Raw genomic sequence first — 18,668 nt, 5'->3', positions numbered from 1 at the left:
CTGGCGGAGTAGAACACCTGTTTAGGAGGTGCTGGCTAGTAGAGTAGAACACCTGTTTAGGAGAGTGGCCTGGCTAGTAGAGTAGAACACCTGTTTAGGAGAGATGCTGGCTAGCGGAGTTAGAACACCTGTTTAGGAGAGGTGCTGGCTAGCGGAGAGAATCAAATTTATATTTATATAGCCCTTCTTACATCAGCTTGATATCTCCAAAGTTTACTGGTACAGAAACCCAGCTAAAACCCCAAACAGCAGCCAATGCAGGTGTAGAAGCACGGGCGGTAGGAAAAAAAACTCCCGAAAGCCAAAAACCTAGGCAAGAAACCTAGAGAGAACCAGGCTATGAGCGGTGTGACCATCCTTCTTCTGCGTTTGGCCGGGTGAGCATTATAAACAGAACATGGCCAAGGATGTTTCAATGCTATCAAAAATTTACCAGCATGGTCAAATATAATAATCACACGTGGTTGTCTGGAGGGTCCAACAGGTCAGCACCTCAGAAGTAAATGGTCATGGTAGGCTTTTCATAAGCCGACATGTGGAGAGATATAATTCTACCGTCCTCTTGTCTCTAGAGAGTTGAAAAACAGCAGGTCTGGCGACAGGTAGCACGTCCGGTGAACACACTGTATGGAGGAGAGGGCGTGGCTAGCGCGAGTAGGATCACTTCGAGGAGCTAGCCATCGTTCAGCACACTTACAATAGCCGGCTAATTACCTTTAGCTAGCTTTTAACCACATGTTGAATTCAGAATGTTGAGATCATCCTAAAAAGTACACATTACATCTTAACCAACTACCATTCCCACTTATGAGTAACCTCGAGAATAGTAAGACACTTCATTATTTCTATAACTACGCTATATTGTTTGTCCTCTTGTGTCCGTTCATGTTTTTCAGCATGAAGTACTCTGCAGCCACTTAGTGTGGTGTGGACACCAGGTGAGGCCACACACACAGATTCCTGTTGAACACTGTCACTTTAACTACCTTATTTTCTCAATAACAGTCTCTCTCCTTCACTTCATCCCTCTCTCCTCTTTTCCCTAAATCCTCTAGGTTATATCAGCTGTGTCTGAACCCCTCCTGCATCTGAACTGGCTACATAGAGGGCACAGCATGATCAGAGGTGAGAGGTCACTTGGTCAGGTCAACAGGAAGAATTATTAAAGAGATGCTTTACGTTGAAATACAGATAGATGCAGTAGTCCCAGAGTTAATGATCCCAGGTCAGTTTATATTATACAGGAAGTATTATTAAAGAGATGCTTTACATTGAAATACAGATAGATGCAGTAGTCCCATAGTTAATGATCCCAGGTCAGTTTATATTATACAGGAAGTATTATTAAAGAGATGCTTTACATTGAAATACAGACAGAGATGCAGTAGTCCCAGAGTTAATGATCCAAGGTCAGTTTTGCATTTCACCTCCTGATTGATGACTAACAATGTTAGAATAAAAAATAAAAACACAAGGCTTAAACATGCTCTCTCTCCATCTGTCTCTCGTCTGCAGATATCTTTTGATGTGAGAGGATGCCAACCCCCAGTCCCATCATCGCTACCTCACCTACTTTTAAGATAACCTTTGGGCCGACGAGAGACACTGTTATGTAATTGTGATGAACTGAGAGAATATTTATGTAGCACTGTGATTCATTAATCATGTGCTGCCTTCCCTGCTCCTACGTGCTGCCCTCTTTCCCTTTCTATCTTTTACACCTCTCTCTCCACCTCCTCTTTCTTCCTCTGTTTTTATAATGCACAGCAGATGTGCATTGAAGGACAGATTGAACTTGTATTTATAACACTTGGATAATGAGCTTTTCAATAAAGCGTTTCACATTCTCTACTGGTTGAAATGAAGTGTAATGTGATGAAATWCTCCACCTATCCTGTGTTTATCAGATCAATGCAGATGAAGGGCATTAGATGTTGAGATGAACCGGTGTTAGAGTATTTACATGATGCATAGGAAGTGTAGTGTACTGTTTTTAACATTATATTTCTGTTTATATGAATTAACTAGTTAAATCCTGTTTATAGTCTATTAGTTACAATGTGTAACCATTGATGTCCCAGGACCAAGATTGGTAAACACTGTTGAAGTGTAGAATTGTAATACATCCATGCAGATACAGTCATTCAAAGACTGGAATTTGATTCTCCTGGTATTGGATATGACAGAAAAATAATCTGAAAGACATTCATACTTAAAACCTCTAACGAGCCTCTACCCCGGGTCCGGGATCACCCCCCACCCCCCCACACACTGATTAGCATAGCTAGCATAGCTTCACAAGTAGATAGTAGCATCTAAATATCATTAAATCACAAGTTCCAAGACACCCAGATGAAAGATACAGATCTTGTGAATAAAACCACCATTTCAGATTTTTAAAATGTTTTACAGGGAAGACAAATATGTAAATTCTATTAGCTAAACACGTAGCAAAATACACCACTTTTCTAAACTCCATCAGTTTCTTACTACTTCAGGTGCTTATCACCAATTCGGCTAAAACAAGATATTGATGCCACTAACCAGAAAAAACCTCTTCAGATGACAGTCTGATAACATATTTAGTGTATAGGAATAGGTTTTGTTTAGAAAAAAGTGCATATTTCAGGTAGAAATCACCAGTTTACAATTGCACCCACCCATCACAAGACGACTAGAATTACTATAGAGAGCAACGTGTATGACCAATTTTACTCTTAATAAAACATTTCATAAGAATAGAACAAAGCATTAGCAATGGAAAGACCCAGATCTTGTGATTCCAGACGAATATTTCAGATTTTCTAAGCGTTACAGCGAAAACACAAATAAATCGATAAGTTAAGCATACCACATGTGAAAACGTTACCAGAGCATCGATTCCAGCCAAAGAGCGCATATAACGTAATCAACCGCTCAAATATATTAATTTTTTCACTAACCTTTCTCAGAATTCTTTCCGATGACACTTCCTGTAACATCATTTTACAACATACATTTACAGTTGTTCGAAAATGTGCATATCTTTAGCCATACAAAACCGTGGTTACACAATGAAATACTAGGAATAGGCCTCAAAATGTCTGACGTCATCTTCAGAGTGATCTAGTTTAATTGAAAGCTAATCATATACTTGACAAAAAATACAGGGTTGACAGGAATCGAAAGACAAATTAGTTCTTAATGCAACCGCTGACTTACATTTTTAAAATTACCTTACTTTTCAATACAGGGTTCGCCAAGTGACGCGATAACAAACAAAATGGCGAAATATGCCGTTTAAAAATTTCGACAGAACAACGATTTATCATATTAAATATTGCTTACTTTGAGCTGTTCTTTCCATCAGATTATTGGGCAATGTATCCTTTCTATGTTGTAATCTTCTTTTGGTCGATAGATGTCCTCTGTCCTTCGAAATGTCCACTAACAACGACCGAGACCCCGAAACGTTCCCAAAGCTAGAAAAGTGCACGACAAATAAATTCCTCAGAATCGCACTAAACGGATATTAAATTGCTATAAAACGGTTCAAATTAACTACATTATGATGTTTTTAACAACTATAATGAGTAAAACATGACCAGAGAAATATTGCTGGCTAAACAACGATTTGGAATGAGGCAAGTCCGATGTCCTTCACGCTTCAGGCGCGCGACGAGAAAGGGAGGTACCTCTACGTTTTGTTCTTTTATAGTGGCTGTGATTGTGCAATCGATTCCATTCAAACGTGATGACGTACAGACACCCAGAGAGAAAGGACGTAGCAGTGTCGGTTTCTTCATAGCATTCACTGTCACCTTAAAAACAGACTCCAGATCAGGGGTAAAAATTTCTGAAATCTGACCCCTGTCATGAAAAGTGCTGTAGATATAGTTCTGTACCACTCAGAGACAAAATTCCAACGGCTATAGAAACTAGAAAGTGTTTTCTATCCAATAATAACAATAATATGCATATTGTACGATCAAGAATTTAGCACGAGGCAGTTTAATTTGGAGACCAAAATATGCTAATGCGGAACAGCACCCCCTATAGTTCCAAGAAGTTTTTAAACTGCACCATTATTTGCCACGGTAGAGTACATGATCAGTGAATATATTAAATGTACAGGCTACAATGTGGGGATCTCATGCATGGTAACAACTACATGTATATACGACTTGCATCCTTGGCACAACATGATATTATATTCTACTCAATCCATAGGCTTCATTAATGTCATTCAGGCTGTTTTGAAGTTGATACAACTGACTGATAGCTGAGGTTCATAGCTAGGTTCTGAACTAATATGTATACCAAACGTTTGGGTCCATACACAGATCGGCTAGATAGCTAGCTACACATCCATGGGCATACAGGTATTTTAATCATCCACTGCTCAATAAGCAAGAACATAGCTAGCTACGTTATTTCATCTATCTGCATGGTAAATATCAGCAAGGCAAGCTTACAAAATTGTACATTCAATTTGCAGTAAATTCTTCAGCTAGGTAGATTCTATAGATCCACTGTTTCACAAAACAACCACCTGGTTTGCTGGTTGTTTCAGGAGTCCCTAAAACAACCAGAATGACAATTTCATACTCTTGTCACAACAACCATAAAGCTAGCCAGCTAGCTGGCTAATGTTAGCTTGTCAGCTAGTTTGTTAAATTGCGATTTTCGTAAATGAACTTTATGATAAAAAAATGCATTATCGTTTGTCTCTACATTAACTAACATTCCTGTCAACTGTACATGTTTTTGCATGGTTCGTTATGATGTTATAATCCCTTACATTTGCTTCCATCCCAGTATTTCTGTCCGCCATCTTTGATCCAGTTCAGTTCTGTGTAGGCGTACCCCTCTCTTCTAGTATTGCAGTCCGCCATCTTTGATCCAGTTCACTTCTGTGTAGGGGTACCCTTCTCTACTAGTATTTATGTCCGCCATCTTTTATCCAGTTCTGTGTAGGGGTACCCCTAAAGTTATACTGTTACACATAGGTCTGTCTATGAATTTGAAAGTAGTTACATTTCTCCAACCCCATCCATCATCTTATTACCTAAACAGTGTTTGAACTGCAGGTTGGTTGATGTGGATTTTTTAACCGCAACAAAATGGCTGCTCAGAAACTTGGTTTGGTAAACAGCTGAGGGATGGGGGAAGGAGAAGTGTAACCACTCTCAAATTCATAGAGAAAGCTATTGTAGAAACCTTAACCCAAKACCTAGCGACCTCGTCAAGAAGTTCAGACATCTTGGTGTAACAGTTATAAGGTTTTGGCGAAACATACCTAGATTCAATTACATTCATGAATTGGTTTGAAACCTTTGTTTTATACCCTTCTCAAAGTTGTTGCCTTGACTGATTTGTAAAAAACGATTTGTCATAAAACACTATTCTGTTATTTTTTTAAATGTTACCTTTGATTAACTTTATTTAACTAGGCAAGTCAGTTAAGAATAAAATCTTATTTACAATGACTGCCTACCCCAGACGACGCTGGGACAATTGTGCGCCGCCCTATGGGACTCCCAATCACGGCCGGTTGTGATCAAATCAAAGTTTATTTGTCACGTGCTACGAATACAACAGGTATTGCCTGCTTACTTACAGGCTCTAACCAACAGGGCAAAAAAAAGAATTCGGTGAAAAATAGCAGTAGCGAGGCTATATACAGTAGCGAGGCTACATACAGGCACCGGTTAGTCGGGCTGATTGAGGTAGTATGTACATGTAGATATGGTTAAAGTGACTATGCATATATGATGACCAGAGAGTAGCAGTAGCGTAAAATAGGGGTTTGGCGGGACACAATGCAGATAGCCTGGGTAGCCATTTGATTACCTGTTCAGGAGTCTTATGGCTTGGGGGTAAAAACTGTTGAGAAGCCTTTTTGTCCTAGATTTGGCACTTCGGTACTGCTTGCCATGCGGTAGTAGAGAGAACAGTCTATGACTGGGGTGGCTGATGTCTTTGACAATTTTTAGGGCCTGCCTCTGACACTGCCTGGTGTAGAGGTTCTTGATGGCAGGCAGCTTAGCCCCAGTGATGTACTAGGCTGTACACACTACCCTCTGTAGTGCCTTGCTGTCGGAGGCCTAGCAATTGCCGTACCAGGCAGTGATGCAACCAGTCAGGATGTTGCAGCTGTAGAACCTTTTGAGGATCTGAGGACCCATGCCAAATCTTTTTAGTTTCTTGAGGGAGAATAGGCTTTGTCGTGCCCTCTTCACGCCTGTCTTGATGTGTTTGGACCATTCTAGTTTGTTGGTGATGTGGACACCAAGGAACTTGAAGCTCTCAACCTGCTCCACTACAGCCCCGTCAATGAGAATGGGGGCGTACTCGGTCCTCCTTTTCCTGTAGTCCACAATCATCTCCTTAGTTTTGGTTACGTTGAGGGATAGGTTGTTTTTCTGGCACCACCCGGCCAGGTCTCTTACCTCCTCCCTATAGGCTGTCTCGTCGTTGTCGGTCACTGTTGTGTCGTCTGCAAACTTAATGATGGTGTGGGAGTCGTGCCTTAATAAAGGAGGGGACTGAGCACGCACCCCTGGGGGGCTCCAGTGTTGAGGAAAATATCCTATAATTAATATTTGCTGCACATAGCCTGTCTACAACAAACTTGAAGCATTGTATCAACTATCAACTGGGTCCTCTGAAACTTGTGAAAGCAAGCTTGCAACATTATATAAAATATTCTAGGCCCTCAGAGTTTCTCGCGCCAGTGAGTTCGGGACAGACACAGCTGTCAGCTATTTGTGCAAAGGATAAGAAGTAATCAGGTATTTTATGACATTTCCACTGGATCAGAGCATTACATTTTCCCTTTCAAAAATGTAGAACTAAGAACAGATATAGCCCTTGGTTCACTCCAGACCTGACTGCCCTCGACCAGCACAAAAACATCCTGTGGCATACTGCACTAGCATTGAATAGTCCCCGCCATATGCAACTTTTCAGAGAAGTCAGGAACCAATACACACAGTCAGTTAGGAAAGCAAAGGCTAGCTTTTTCAAACAGAAATTTGCATCCTGTAGCTCTAACTCCAAAAAGCTTCTCCTTCACCCAAATCCAGATAGCTGATGTTCTGGAAGAGTTGCAAAACCTGGACCCGTACAAATCAGCTGGGCTAGACAATCTGGACCCTCACTTTATCAAATTATCCGCCGCCATTGTGGCAACCCCTATTACTAGGTACTCAAGGTACTAAACAATATCATAACCGCCATCAATAAAAGACAGTACTGTGCAGCCGTCTTCATCGACCTGGCCAAGGCTTTTGACTCTGTCAATCACCGTATTCTTATCGGCAGACTCAACAGCCTTGGTTTCTCAAATGACTGACTCGCCTGGTTCACCAACTACTTCTCAGATAGAGTTCAGTGTGTAAAATCGGAGGGCCTGTTGTCCGGACCAATGGCAGTCTCTATGGGGGTACCACAGGGTTCAATTCTCGGACCGACTCTTTTCTCGGTATATACCAACGATGTTGCTCTTGCTGCGGGTTATTCCTTGATCCACCTCTACGCAGACAACACCATTCTGTATACATCTGGCCCTTCTTTGGACACTGTGTTAACAAACCTCCAAACGAGCTTCAATGCCATTCAATGAAATACCAAACTCTTTCTATGGCCACCAACTGCTCTTAAACGCTTGTAAAATTAAATGCATGCTCTTCAACCGATCTTGCCTGCACCCGCCTGACTGCAATCAATACTCTGGACGATTCTGACATAGAATATGTGGACAACAACAAATAGCAGTGTCTGGTTAGACTGTAAACTCTCCTTCCAGACTCATATTAAGCATCTCCAACCCAAAATTAAATCAAGAATCGGCTTCCTATTTCACAACAAAGCCTCCTTCACTCACACTGCCAAACATACCCTCGTAAAACTGACTATCCTACCGATCCTTGACTTCGGCGATGTCATTTTCAAAATAGCCTCCAACACTCTACTCAGCAAACTAGATGCAGTCTATCACAGTGCCATCCGTTTTGTCACCAAAGCCCCATATACCACCCACCACTGCGACCTGTATGCTCTCGTCGGCTGGCCCTCGCTACATATTCGTCGCTAAACCCACTGGCTCCAGGTCATCTATAAGTCTTTGCTAGGCCGCCTTAACTCGGCTCACTGGTCACCATAGCAACATCCACCCATAACACGCGCTCCAGGAAGTATATCTCACTGGTCATCCCCAAAGCCAACACCTACTTTGGCCGCATTTCCTTCCAGTTCTCTGCTGCCAATGACTGGAACGAATTGCAAAAATCGCTGAAGTTGGAGACTTATATCTCCCTCACTAACTTTAAGCATCAGCTATCTGAGCAGTTTACTGATCGCTGCAGCTGTACACAGCCCATCTGTAAATAGCCTATCCAACTGTCTACCTCATCCCCATTTTTTTTTTTTTTACTTTTTTTGCTCTTTTACACACCAGTATTTCTACTTGCACATCATCATCTGCACATCTATCACTCCAGTGTTAATTTGCTAAAATGTAATTACTTTGCTACTATGGCCTTACATCCGTACTCCATTTGCACACACTATATAGATTTTTCTATTGTGTTATTGACTGTACGTTTGTTTATCCCACGTGTAACTTGTTGTTTTTGTCGCACTGCTTTGCTTTATCTTGGCCAGGTCGCAGTTGTAAATGATAACTTGTTCTCAACTGGCCGACCTGGTTAAATAAAGGTGAAATAAAAAATACAATCTTAACAACACCCAAATGGATACTGTCATTAACGTGGTTCTTCAATAATTACACATAATTCTTAATACTGTAGCAAACATTATATTAAACAGGACATTCAATCGAGCCTTACAATTATAATCCAAAGTAGTGTGAAATGTTCTCATAAGCAACCTGGAAATGGAGGTTACTCCCCTGAGTTTCCCCCATTCACATTCAGAATACTTTGTGAAAAACTAAAATCTTTGCTCACCATTTTTGCTCCAGGCAGATATACTACATCCATAACTATCAGTTTCCTCATTAGTGGGGAGGAGTTTCTACAATCAAATTGCCCTCGTGCTGCAATTTTAGCGAACACAGAAAGGGGCCTGTATTGGAGACCAAACGTCTTCTGCAACACTGCTTAGAGTTTCAACAACATGAATAACTTATTTCTAGCCTACAATCATCGATGTTACTACTAATGTGAAAACAAGACAAAATATGACTATTCTTGCTCATTTTAAGACAATTGTCAAATCATTTTAACATTCATTACAGACATTACAATTGTTGTATTACATCATGGCTACGCTGTTGGCATCAACGTTTACAGTGGATTACCGCTGTTGTGGGCCTTTAATCATCTGTCTGACTTTGTTGTTCACACAGGAGAGATACGAGACTATCGTGGATCCTCTGGGGAGCCTCAACAACTTCATGATGCTGAAGAGGCAGTCTCTCCAGATAAGAACACCTCAATAAACACCTGCAGAGATCCACAGGGAGGAGAACTCACTGCTGCTCTGACTGTGGGAAGAGATTCACCTCATCAGGCATTAAAATGCATCAGAGAACACACACAGGAAAGAAACCTTATAGCTGTGGTCAATGTGGGAAAAGTTTTGGTCAGTCTGGAGATCTGACAGTGCACCAGAGAACACACACAGGAGAGAATCCTTATAGCTGTGTTCAATGTGGGAAGAGTTTTACTCAGCTAAACGGCCCTTATATATACAATTCATTCCGAAAGCATTCTGACCCCTTCACTTTCCCACATTTTGTTACTTTACAGCATTATTCTAAAATTGATTCAATAATTTATTTATTTATTAATTTTTTCCCTCATCAATCTACACAATACCCACAAATGACATCACAATACCCCATAAGACATCACATTGCCCCATAATGACATCACAATACCCCATAATGACAAAGCAAAAACAGGTAAATAAATTAAAAAAAATAGATTTTCTTTTAAAAACAAGGACATTTCTAAGTGACCCCAAACTTTTGAACGGTAGTATACATCTACATGATGTATTGTTACACCATGTAGGAGCAGTATAGACCTAGTCTGTTCATTATATACATCTACATGATGTATTGTTACACCATGTAGGAGCAGTATAGACCTAGTCTGTTCATTATATATATCTACATGATGTATTGTTACACCATGTTGGGGCAGTATAGACCTAGTCTGTTCATTATATACATTTACATGATGTATTGTTTACACCATGCAGGAGCAGTATGGACCTAGTCTGTTCATTATATATCTACATGAATGTAGTTACAGTCAGTAATGGGACCTAGTCTGTTCATTATATACATTTACATGATGGTATTGTTTCACCATGTAGGAGCAGTATAGACCACAGTAACTGGCTACTTATTTTGATTTAGTTTGACTTAATGAAACTGCTTAATGTGCTGTAGTTACAAGTTTTTTCTCACTAATCAATCAACACATTCCTGTCTTTGTATGTCTCAATATAAAAAGTATTATTTAATTAAATCCATTTAAAATAATATTTGTTGAAAATTAAATATGATCCTCAACTGCGTTTCCCCACTCCAGTCAGCAGACGGCGATGTGCGTCTTTCAGGCGATGCTGCCAGCGTGACGTATAACTTAGTGGACGGTTCTTCATAATAGGCTCGTCAACCACCTCGGTAGCTTGCTAGCCAACATAGCCGAAAAATTCAAGCTGTTTATACGCTTTCGTGTATATTGCTACTGTGTTTTAGACACACTTCTGTCGCATCTACTTGTTAACCTTTTTAATTTAATATTACGTTATTTTGTATTAGTCAGCTACAGTAACTGGCTGGCTAAGTTTAGCCACTAGCCTAGTCGCTAATGATAGCCAGCTAGCTAACATCCCCGAACATGAGTTCACTAAACTACTCCCCTCCTGTTAAAGAAGAGGTCTGCTGGGCGGAGATAGAAGGTCTGGGGCTGAACATTGTCGTGAAAGAGGAGAAGGAAGAAGAGGATGTCCAGCAGAAACAAGACGTAGAGGGTGAGCTGTTACAGTGAAAGAAGAAGAGAAAGACGTGTTCAGAGTGAAAGAGGAGGAGGGTGTTACTGTGAAAGAAGAGGAGGGAGATAACGAGGATGATGCAGTTTTTGGAGTGAAGAAGGAAGGGGAGATTACTGTCACATTGAAAGAGGAGGAGATAGGAGAAATGATTAACACCAGTAAGTACCGCCTTAAATTTGTTTTTAACTTTAATATTCGGAGTTTGCTCGTCAATACCTCTTCAACGGAGGGCCAGGATGATGACTGATATGTCTAGAATCAGACGACTAGAGAGCAAGCTACCCCTTGTTTTCTCCGTTCCGTTTCCAAAAAGCGACTTACATATATATTTGAGAAGGGTCTATCTGCTGGCTGCAGACGGGGTTGCACTGCATGTAGTGATTTTCATGTAGTGATGTTTTTACTACACAACCGTCGCCAAATAGTGCCATGCGAGAGTTCGTTGGCTACACCAAATATTTTGGATATACTGACAAGATGTCTCTCCGCTCTAACAAGGGGAGTCGTTGTCCACAAAACGGCACTGCGGGTTGTTTACCTCCCGCTATCCTTCTTTGGATTGGTGGATTCATCTTATTATTGTAACTATGTTTTATTCTATGAGGGTTGTTGACGTCAACCGCCTGTATTCAATGGAGAGAGATGCTAAGCCACTAGCATGAATATGCATAGCGATCTGGAGACAACTCCTATAGTGTTTTTATTTAAAGTTGTCGATATGTCACGTGTCCACATAATAACTTAAGCATTACGAAACTTCTGTTAGATCAAGTAAACCTCACGTAGCAAATAAGCCTTTCATTTTGTTGTTGACCAAATTCGACACTTTCCACATTAGATTGATAATTTTTTCCACTTGGATACAACATACTGTAACCTACTGGCATGACCTAGAGAGATACAACATACTGTAACCTACTGGCATGACCTAGAGAGATACAACCTACTGTAACCTACTGACATGACCTAGAGAGATACAACCTACTGTAACCTACTGGCATGACCTAGAGAGTTACAACCTACTGTAACCTGCTGGTATGACCTAGAGTGTTACAACCTACTGGAACCTACTGGCATGACCTAGAGAGATACGACCTACTGTAACCTACTGGCATGACCTAGAGAGTTACAACCTACTGTAACCTACTGGCTTGACCTAGAGAGTTACAACCTGCTGTAGACTACTGGCATGACCTAGAGAGATACAACCTACTGTTGCCTACTGGCTTGACCTAGAGAGCTAAAGTTGGAAAATTCCTGGATTTTAAATGAATATTTTCCAGTAATAATGATCATTTGTATCTTCCTTTCCACATGTGGGATCCCTCTCCTTTGTCGTCCTCTCTACACCTATAACAGACAACTACTGTGGGACTCCCAATCACGGCCGGATGTGATACAGTCTGGATTCGAACCAGGGACTGTAGTGACACCTCTTGCACTGAGATGCAGTGGCTTAGACCGCTGCGTCCGTGTGTGTGTTAACCTTTAGAATGCTGTACTAGAATATTTAAAAGGCCTCTAAAATGTTAAATATGGGTTATCGGTATCGTTTTTTGGGGCAAGGAAAATATTGGATATCGGTATTGGCCAAAAATGTAATATCGGTGCATCCCTTTATTCTAAAATGTATCACAATACCCCATAATGACGTCACAATACCCCATAATGACATCACAATACCCCATAATGCCAAAGAAAAAACAGGTTTAGGTTTTTTGCAAATGTATTGAAACTATTCCCCAGGATAACTAGTCTCAGAGTAATGTTAGATCCCAGGATAACTAGTCTCAGAGTAATGTAAGATGCTTGGAAAAATAAGCTGAAAAGAATAACAGAACGGCACCATTAGAACTAAAATGTGTCGCCTCGATGTCAGACCCCCAACCCTCCAAACTGTAAATAAATAATAAAATGTGTCGCCTGATGTTCAGACCCCCAACCCTCCCAACAGTAAATAAAATAAATAAAATGTGTCTCCTGGATGTCAGACCCCAACCCTCCAAACTAAATAAATAATAAAATGTGTCGCCTGGATGTCAGACCCCAACCCTCCCAAACTGTAAATAAATAATAAAATGTGTCTCCTGGATGTCAGACCCCCATCCCTCCAAACTGTAAATAAATAATAAAATGTGTCTCCTTGGCAACATTAGAACCTCGGCACGTTTACTGTGTACTGGGTCGAGACAAAGGAATGATGTAAACAAATAATCCAAAATATTTTTGTCAATGAGACAGTATATAAACAAAGGAATGACCGAACCCCCTTTGGTGACTGAATGCTTGTAAGGAAAACTAGATGATCAAAACATTAGATCACATCAAATAAGCCTGAGTGGTTTCACCTCCTCCCAGACTGGATACTACAGTTATAACTATACATAGTTATTCCAAAGGTGGGCTACTTACTATCCACTGTTTGCAAGCCACCGTTGCTGATCTATTTTATTTATTTATTTCACCTTTATTTAACCAGGTAGGCAAGTTGAAAACAAGTTCTCATTTACAACTGCGACTTGGCCAAGAAGTTCGACACATACAACAACACAGAGTTACACATGGAGTGTAACAAACATACGGTCAATAATACAGTAGAAAAATAAGTCTATATACAATGTGAACAAATGAGGTGAGATAAGGGAGGTAAAGGCAAGAAAAGGCCATGGGGGCGAAGTAAATACAATATTGCAAGTAAAACACTGGAATGGTAGATTTGCAGTGGAAGAATGTGCCAAGTAGAAATAGAAATACTGGGGTGCAAAGGAGCAAAATAAATAAATACAGTAGGGGAAGAGGTAGTTGTTTGGGCTAAAATATAGATGGGCTATGTACAGGTGCAGTAATCTGTGAGCTGCTCTGACAGCTGGTGCTTAAAGCTAGGGAGGGAGATAAGTGTTTCCAGTTTCAGAGATTTTTGTAGTTCGTTCCAGTCATTGGCAGCAGAGCACTGGAAGGAGAGGCGGCCAAAGGAGGAATTGGTTTTGGGGGTGACCAGAGAGATATACCTGCTGGAGCGCGTGCTACAGGAGGGTGTGTCAAATCAGAGGGCCTGTTGTCCGGACCTCCGGCAGTCTCTATGGGGGTGCCATAGGGTTCAATCCTCGGGCCGACTCTCTTCTCTGTATACATCAAATGATATTGCTCTTGCTGCTGGTGATTCTCTGATACACCTCAACGCAGACGACACCATTCTGTATACTTCTGGCCCCTCTTTGGACACTGTGTTAATTAACCTCCAGACGAGCTTCAATGCCATACAACTCTCCTTCCGTGGCCTCCAACTGCTCTTAAACGCAAGTAAAACTAAATGCATGCTATTCAACCGATCACTGCCTGCACCTGCTCGCCCGTCCAGCATCACTACTCTGGACGGCTCTGACTTAGAATACGTGGACAACTACAAATACCTAGGTGTCTGGTTAGACTGTAAATTCTCCTTCCAGACTCACATTAAGCATCTCCCATCCAAAATTAAATCTAGAATCGGCTTCCTATTTCGCAACAAAGCATCCTTCACTTATTCTGCCAAACATACCCTCATAAAACTGACCATCCTACCGATCCTCGACTTCGGTGATGTCATCTATAAAATAGCCTCCAACACTCTACTCAGTAACTGGATGCAGTCTATCACAGTGCCATCCGTTTTGTCACCAAAGCCCCATATACCACTGCTCTCGTCGGCTGGCCCTCGCTACATATTCGTCGCCAAACCCACTGGCTCCAGGTCATCTATAAGTCTTTGTTAGGCCGCCTTCACTCAGCTCACTGGTCACCATAGCAACACACACCCATAGCACGCGCTCCAGGAAGTATATCTCACTGGTCATCCCCAAAGCCAACACCTACTTTGGCCGCCTTTCCTTCCAGTTCTCTGGTGCCAATGACTGGAAAGAATCGCAAAAATCGCTGAAGTTGGAGACTTATATCTCCCTCACTAACTTTAAGCATCAGCTATCTGAGCAGCTCACCGATCACTGCAGCTGTACACAGCCCATCTGTAAATAGCCCGTCCAACTGCCTACCTCATCCCCATGTTTTTATTAACTTTTTTTGCTCTTTTGCACACCAGTATTTCTACTTGCACATCATCATCTGCACATCTGTCACTCCAGTGTTAACGCTAAATTGTAATTACTTTGCTACTATGGCCTATTTATTGCCTTATTGCCTTTGTCTCTGTACTCCATTTGCACACACTGTATTGTTCATGACGTCCTCCAGTGATTAAAAAATCTAACTTTTCCTGTTGAAAAGTGATATATAAATACAGTAAAGTATAAACACACTAAAGGGAAACAAATAAATGTTTTGAGCAAAATAGTGTTTTTTTAGACAACTCCAAACTAGGAGTGAGTGATGTCATAGTAAGGCCTTRAAGGAGTTGGCTTGATGGGAAGTCGTGATGTCATCCAATAGGAGACTGATCTTCATGTGAATATTCATTATTCTTTTAAAAATCCTTCCTGTTCTGTCAAGTTGGTTGTTGATCATTGCTAGAAAGCCATTTTAAAGTCTTGCCATAGACTTTCAAGATGATTTAAGTCCAAACTGTAACTAGGTCACTCAGGAACATTCAATGTCATCTTGGTAAGCTCCTCCAGTGTAGATTTGGCTTTCTGGTTTAGGTTTTTGTCCTGTTAGGACAGTTTTTTTGTATTTCGATCTTTGAAATGCTCTCTAACTACGTAACAGTTAGTGTTTCCTTATATTACGCTGGGAAAACAGTTTTCATTGGCACAGAAATCCTAAATCATTTCAGAGTTTGCTAAATCCAATGGTTCTAACTGAGCCACCTTAACTTTATTGACAACACCCAAATGGATACTGTCATTAAAGTGGTTCTTCAATAATTACACATAATTCTTAATACTGTAGCTGTTTAGTTACAGTCACATGTTCAACTATCATCAGAAGATCCAGGAAATCATTTTCTGAATGACAGTCAAATGACAAAAATCACAACATGCAACAACAACCAACGTGCTTCTTCATCCATTACTCTGGTAAAGACAGTTATGCCGTGCTCCACGTTGGATCCATCATCCCTAACAAATTGATGTTTATAATGTGTTATTGTCTACTTGATTTACTGTAGGGTCTCGTTAGTCTGTTTGGACACAGAGATACTTAGCTCATAATGTGTAGAGAACTGTTCCTTGATGGATAGGCTATTGTACAACACACAGAGCTATTTTCCTATATTCAGAACATTTAGAATGACAACCCATTACAGAGTAGTCTAGTGGGATTATTCACAAAATTATCTGGTTATGAAATGTCATGACAAAGACATTTTAGTTTCCATGTTTCACCTGAAATATTAAATTATTTATAGTCCTAGGTCTATGTTGTTGTTTGGTGAAGTTATGGGTCCTACAGTAGGTCTATGTTATTGTTAGGTGGGAGTTATGTGTCAATTTGTTAAACACTTAGTGTACAAACCCTTATTGTCAGGCTGATGGCAAAGCTAGCCAAAGATAATTTTACTGGTTGAAGTATTTTTTAACTATAAAGCAGTTGATTTGCGACAATAAGACAAACATTTTAAGCAGGTGATTCAAGCGAGCCTTACAATTATAATCCAAAAGTAATGTGAAATACACTCATAAGCAACCTGGAAATGGAGGCTATTTTTGCTGTCAGCCTATGAGAACTCCCCTGAGTTTTCCCCCACGGTGGTGAATTAGTGAATAGACACAGAGCTTAATGGAGGTTTCCTTGAGTAGTACTCCTGATCTTGCGCTGTAATGTTCAGAATACATTGTGAAAATCTAAAATCTTCGCTCACCATTTTTGCTCCAGCCAGATATACTACATCCATAACTAGCGGTTTCCTCATTAGCATGGAGGAGTTTCTGCAACCAAATTGTATGTGCTATGCCCTCGTGCCGCAATTTTAGCAAACACAGAAAAGGGCCTATATTGGAGACCAAAAGTCATCTGGCACACTGCTTAGGATTTCAACAACTTGAAAAACGTGTTTCTAGCCTGCAATCATCGATGTTACTACTAATGTGAAAACAAGACTAAATCTGACTATTGTTGCTGTCTTGACTGGCTTAATTTTCAAATTTAACAGACGTCAATTGTTGTACAACTTCATGGGTATGCTCTGGGCATCACCTTTTACCTCAAATAAACAGTGGATTTCTGCTGTTGTGGGCCTTTAACCATCTGTCTGACTTTGTCATTCACACAGGAGCGAGACGTGACTATCGTGGATCCTCTGGGGAGCCTCAACAACCTCATGATGCTGACAAGGCAGAGAAGAGTCTCTCCAGATTAGAACTTCTCAAGAAACACCAGCAGAGACCCACAGAGAAGATAATTCACCCCTCTGACTGTGGGAAGAGATTCACCTCATCAGCAGGCATTAAAATTCATCAGAGAATCCACACAGTAGAGAAACGTTATTGCTGTACTCAATGTGGGAAGAGTTTTGATACATCTAGCCATCTTATTGTACACCAGAGAATACACACAGGAGAGAAACCTTATAGCTGTGATCAATGTGGAAAGAGTTTTATTCAACAAAGCAACCTGATATCACACCAGAGAATACACACAGGAGAGAAACCTTATAGCTGTGATGAATGTGGGAAGAGTTTTGCTAGGTCAAGCAATCTGATCATTCACCAGAGAACACACACAGGAGAGAAACCCTATAGCTGTACTCAATGTGGGAAGTTTTTTTCTACATTTAGCCATCTGAAGATACACCAGAGAAGACACACAGGAGAGAAACCTTATAGCTGTACTGCATGTGGGAAGAGTTTTGGGCAATTTTATGGACTGAAGATACACCAGAGAGCACACACAGGAGAGAAACCTTATAGCTGTACTCAATGTGGGAAGAGTTTTGTTCAATCTGGGGAACTGACGATACACAAGAGAACACACACAGGAGAGAAACCCTATAGCTGTGGTCAATGTGGGAAGAGCTTTGATACATCTGGCCATCTGAAGATACACCAGAGAACACACACAGGAGAGAAACCTCATAGCTGTGATCAGTGTGACCAGAGATACTCTGAAAAAAGATCTCTGATCAAACATCAGAAAATACATACATGAAGGAGTTGTTTCATGATATCAATGAAATAATGTCACAATGTAGAATGTTTTAACATTGTAGTAGGAGTATTTTAATGATGTCACAATGTAGAAGCCTAAACGTGGCGAGCTGTTTTCTACAAATTGTCCTCTAACCAGGGATGTACACATTACTCCCAGATTCCGTGTGGTTTTTGAGCTGTTAGTTTTAACAAGACGTGCAACCTCATCTCCCTCCTCTCGCACAAATTATTTTAGCATGATATCGATGAGTGATGACAAATAAGTGTTGCGTTCCTTTGTTTAGCGACCCCTACATTTAAATGCATCACTCCAAAATGTAGCTGACTGTCCTCTGCAGGTTGTCCTCTAACCAGTGAGGTAAAATATATCTCCCATTTCCATGTGTTTTTTTAGCACGAAAAACCTGATTTCCCCCCTAATTGATATCAGTGATTTATTGCTACTTGTCAAAACAACAGCGTTTTTGGTGCTTGTGCAGTTTATAAGGTGCTTGTTTAAAAAAATACAAGAAATATGATTGTTGCAGATGATTGTGTAAATACATGTTTTATTGTTCCATGCCTCACCATGTA

General features: G+C 40.7%; 1 protein-coding gene and 2 long non-coding RNA genes across 5 annotated transcripts in view; 2 read left to right on the top strand and 1 right to left on the bottom strand.

The window, feature by feature from the left end:
* Window positions 1-18,668, top strand: part of LOC111979329 (zinc finger protein 180-like) — a 23,006-nt gene extending 4,338 nt beyond the window's left edge. Inside the window, exon 2 of one of the 3 annotated variants that reach the window (XM_070441191.1) lies at window positions 17,219-18,668. In XM_070441191.1, coding sequence (XP_070297292.1) covers window positions 17,219-18,093 — 875 coding nt within the window. In that variant the 3' untranslated portion in view covers window positions 18,094-18,668. Of the gene's footprint in view, window positions 1-9,352; window positions 9,682-17,218 lie in introns of those variants that run through there. The other 2 variants (XM_070441190.1, XM_024142978.2) reach the window with 2 other exon arrangements.
* LOC139025922 (uncharacterized) lies at window positions 826-1,849 on the top strand. Its single transcript, XR_011477595.1, has 3 exons — window positions 826-938; window positions 1,056-1,125; window positions 1,516-1,849. It is a non-coding gene; the product is annotated as an uncharacterized lncRNA (long non-coding RNA).
* Window positions 1,197-2,069, bottom strand: LOC139025923 (uncharacterized). The gene is made up of 2 exons (XR_011477596.1): window positions 1,844-2,069; window positions 1,197-1,794 (listed from the first exon to the last, which is right to left on the bottom strand). It is a non-coding gene; the product is annotated as an uncharacterized lncRNA (long non-coding RNA).

The sequence above is a fragment of the Salvelinus sp. IW2-2015 genome, unplaced genomic scaffold (assembly GCF_002910315.2).
Source record: "Salvelinus sp. IW2-2015 unplaced genomic scaffold, ASM291031v2 Un_scaffold3562, whole genome shotgun sequence".
NCBI classification, from domain to species: domain Eukaryota; kingdom Metazoa; phylum Chordata; class Actinopteri; order Salmoniformes; family Salmonidae; genus Salvelinus; species Salvelinus sp. IW2-2015.
The sequence above is the reverse complement of the archived record's forward strand: the minus strand, read 5'-3'. Positions and strand labels throughout refer to the sequence as shown.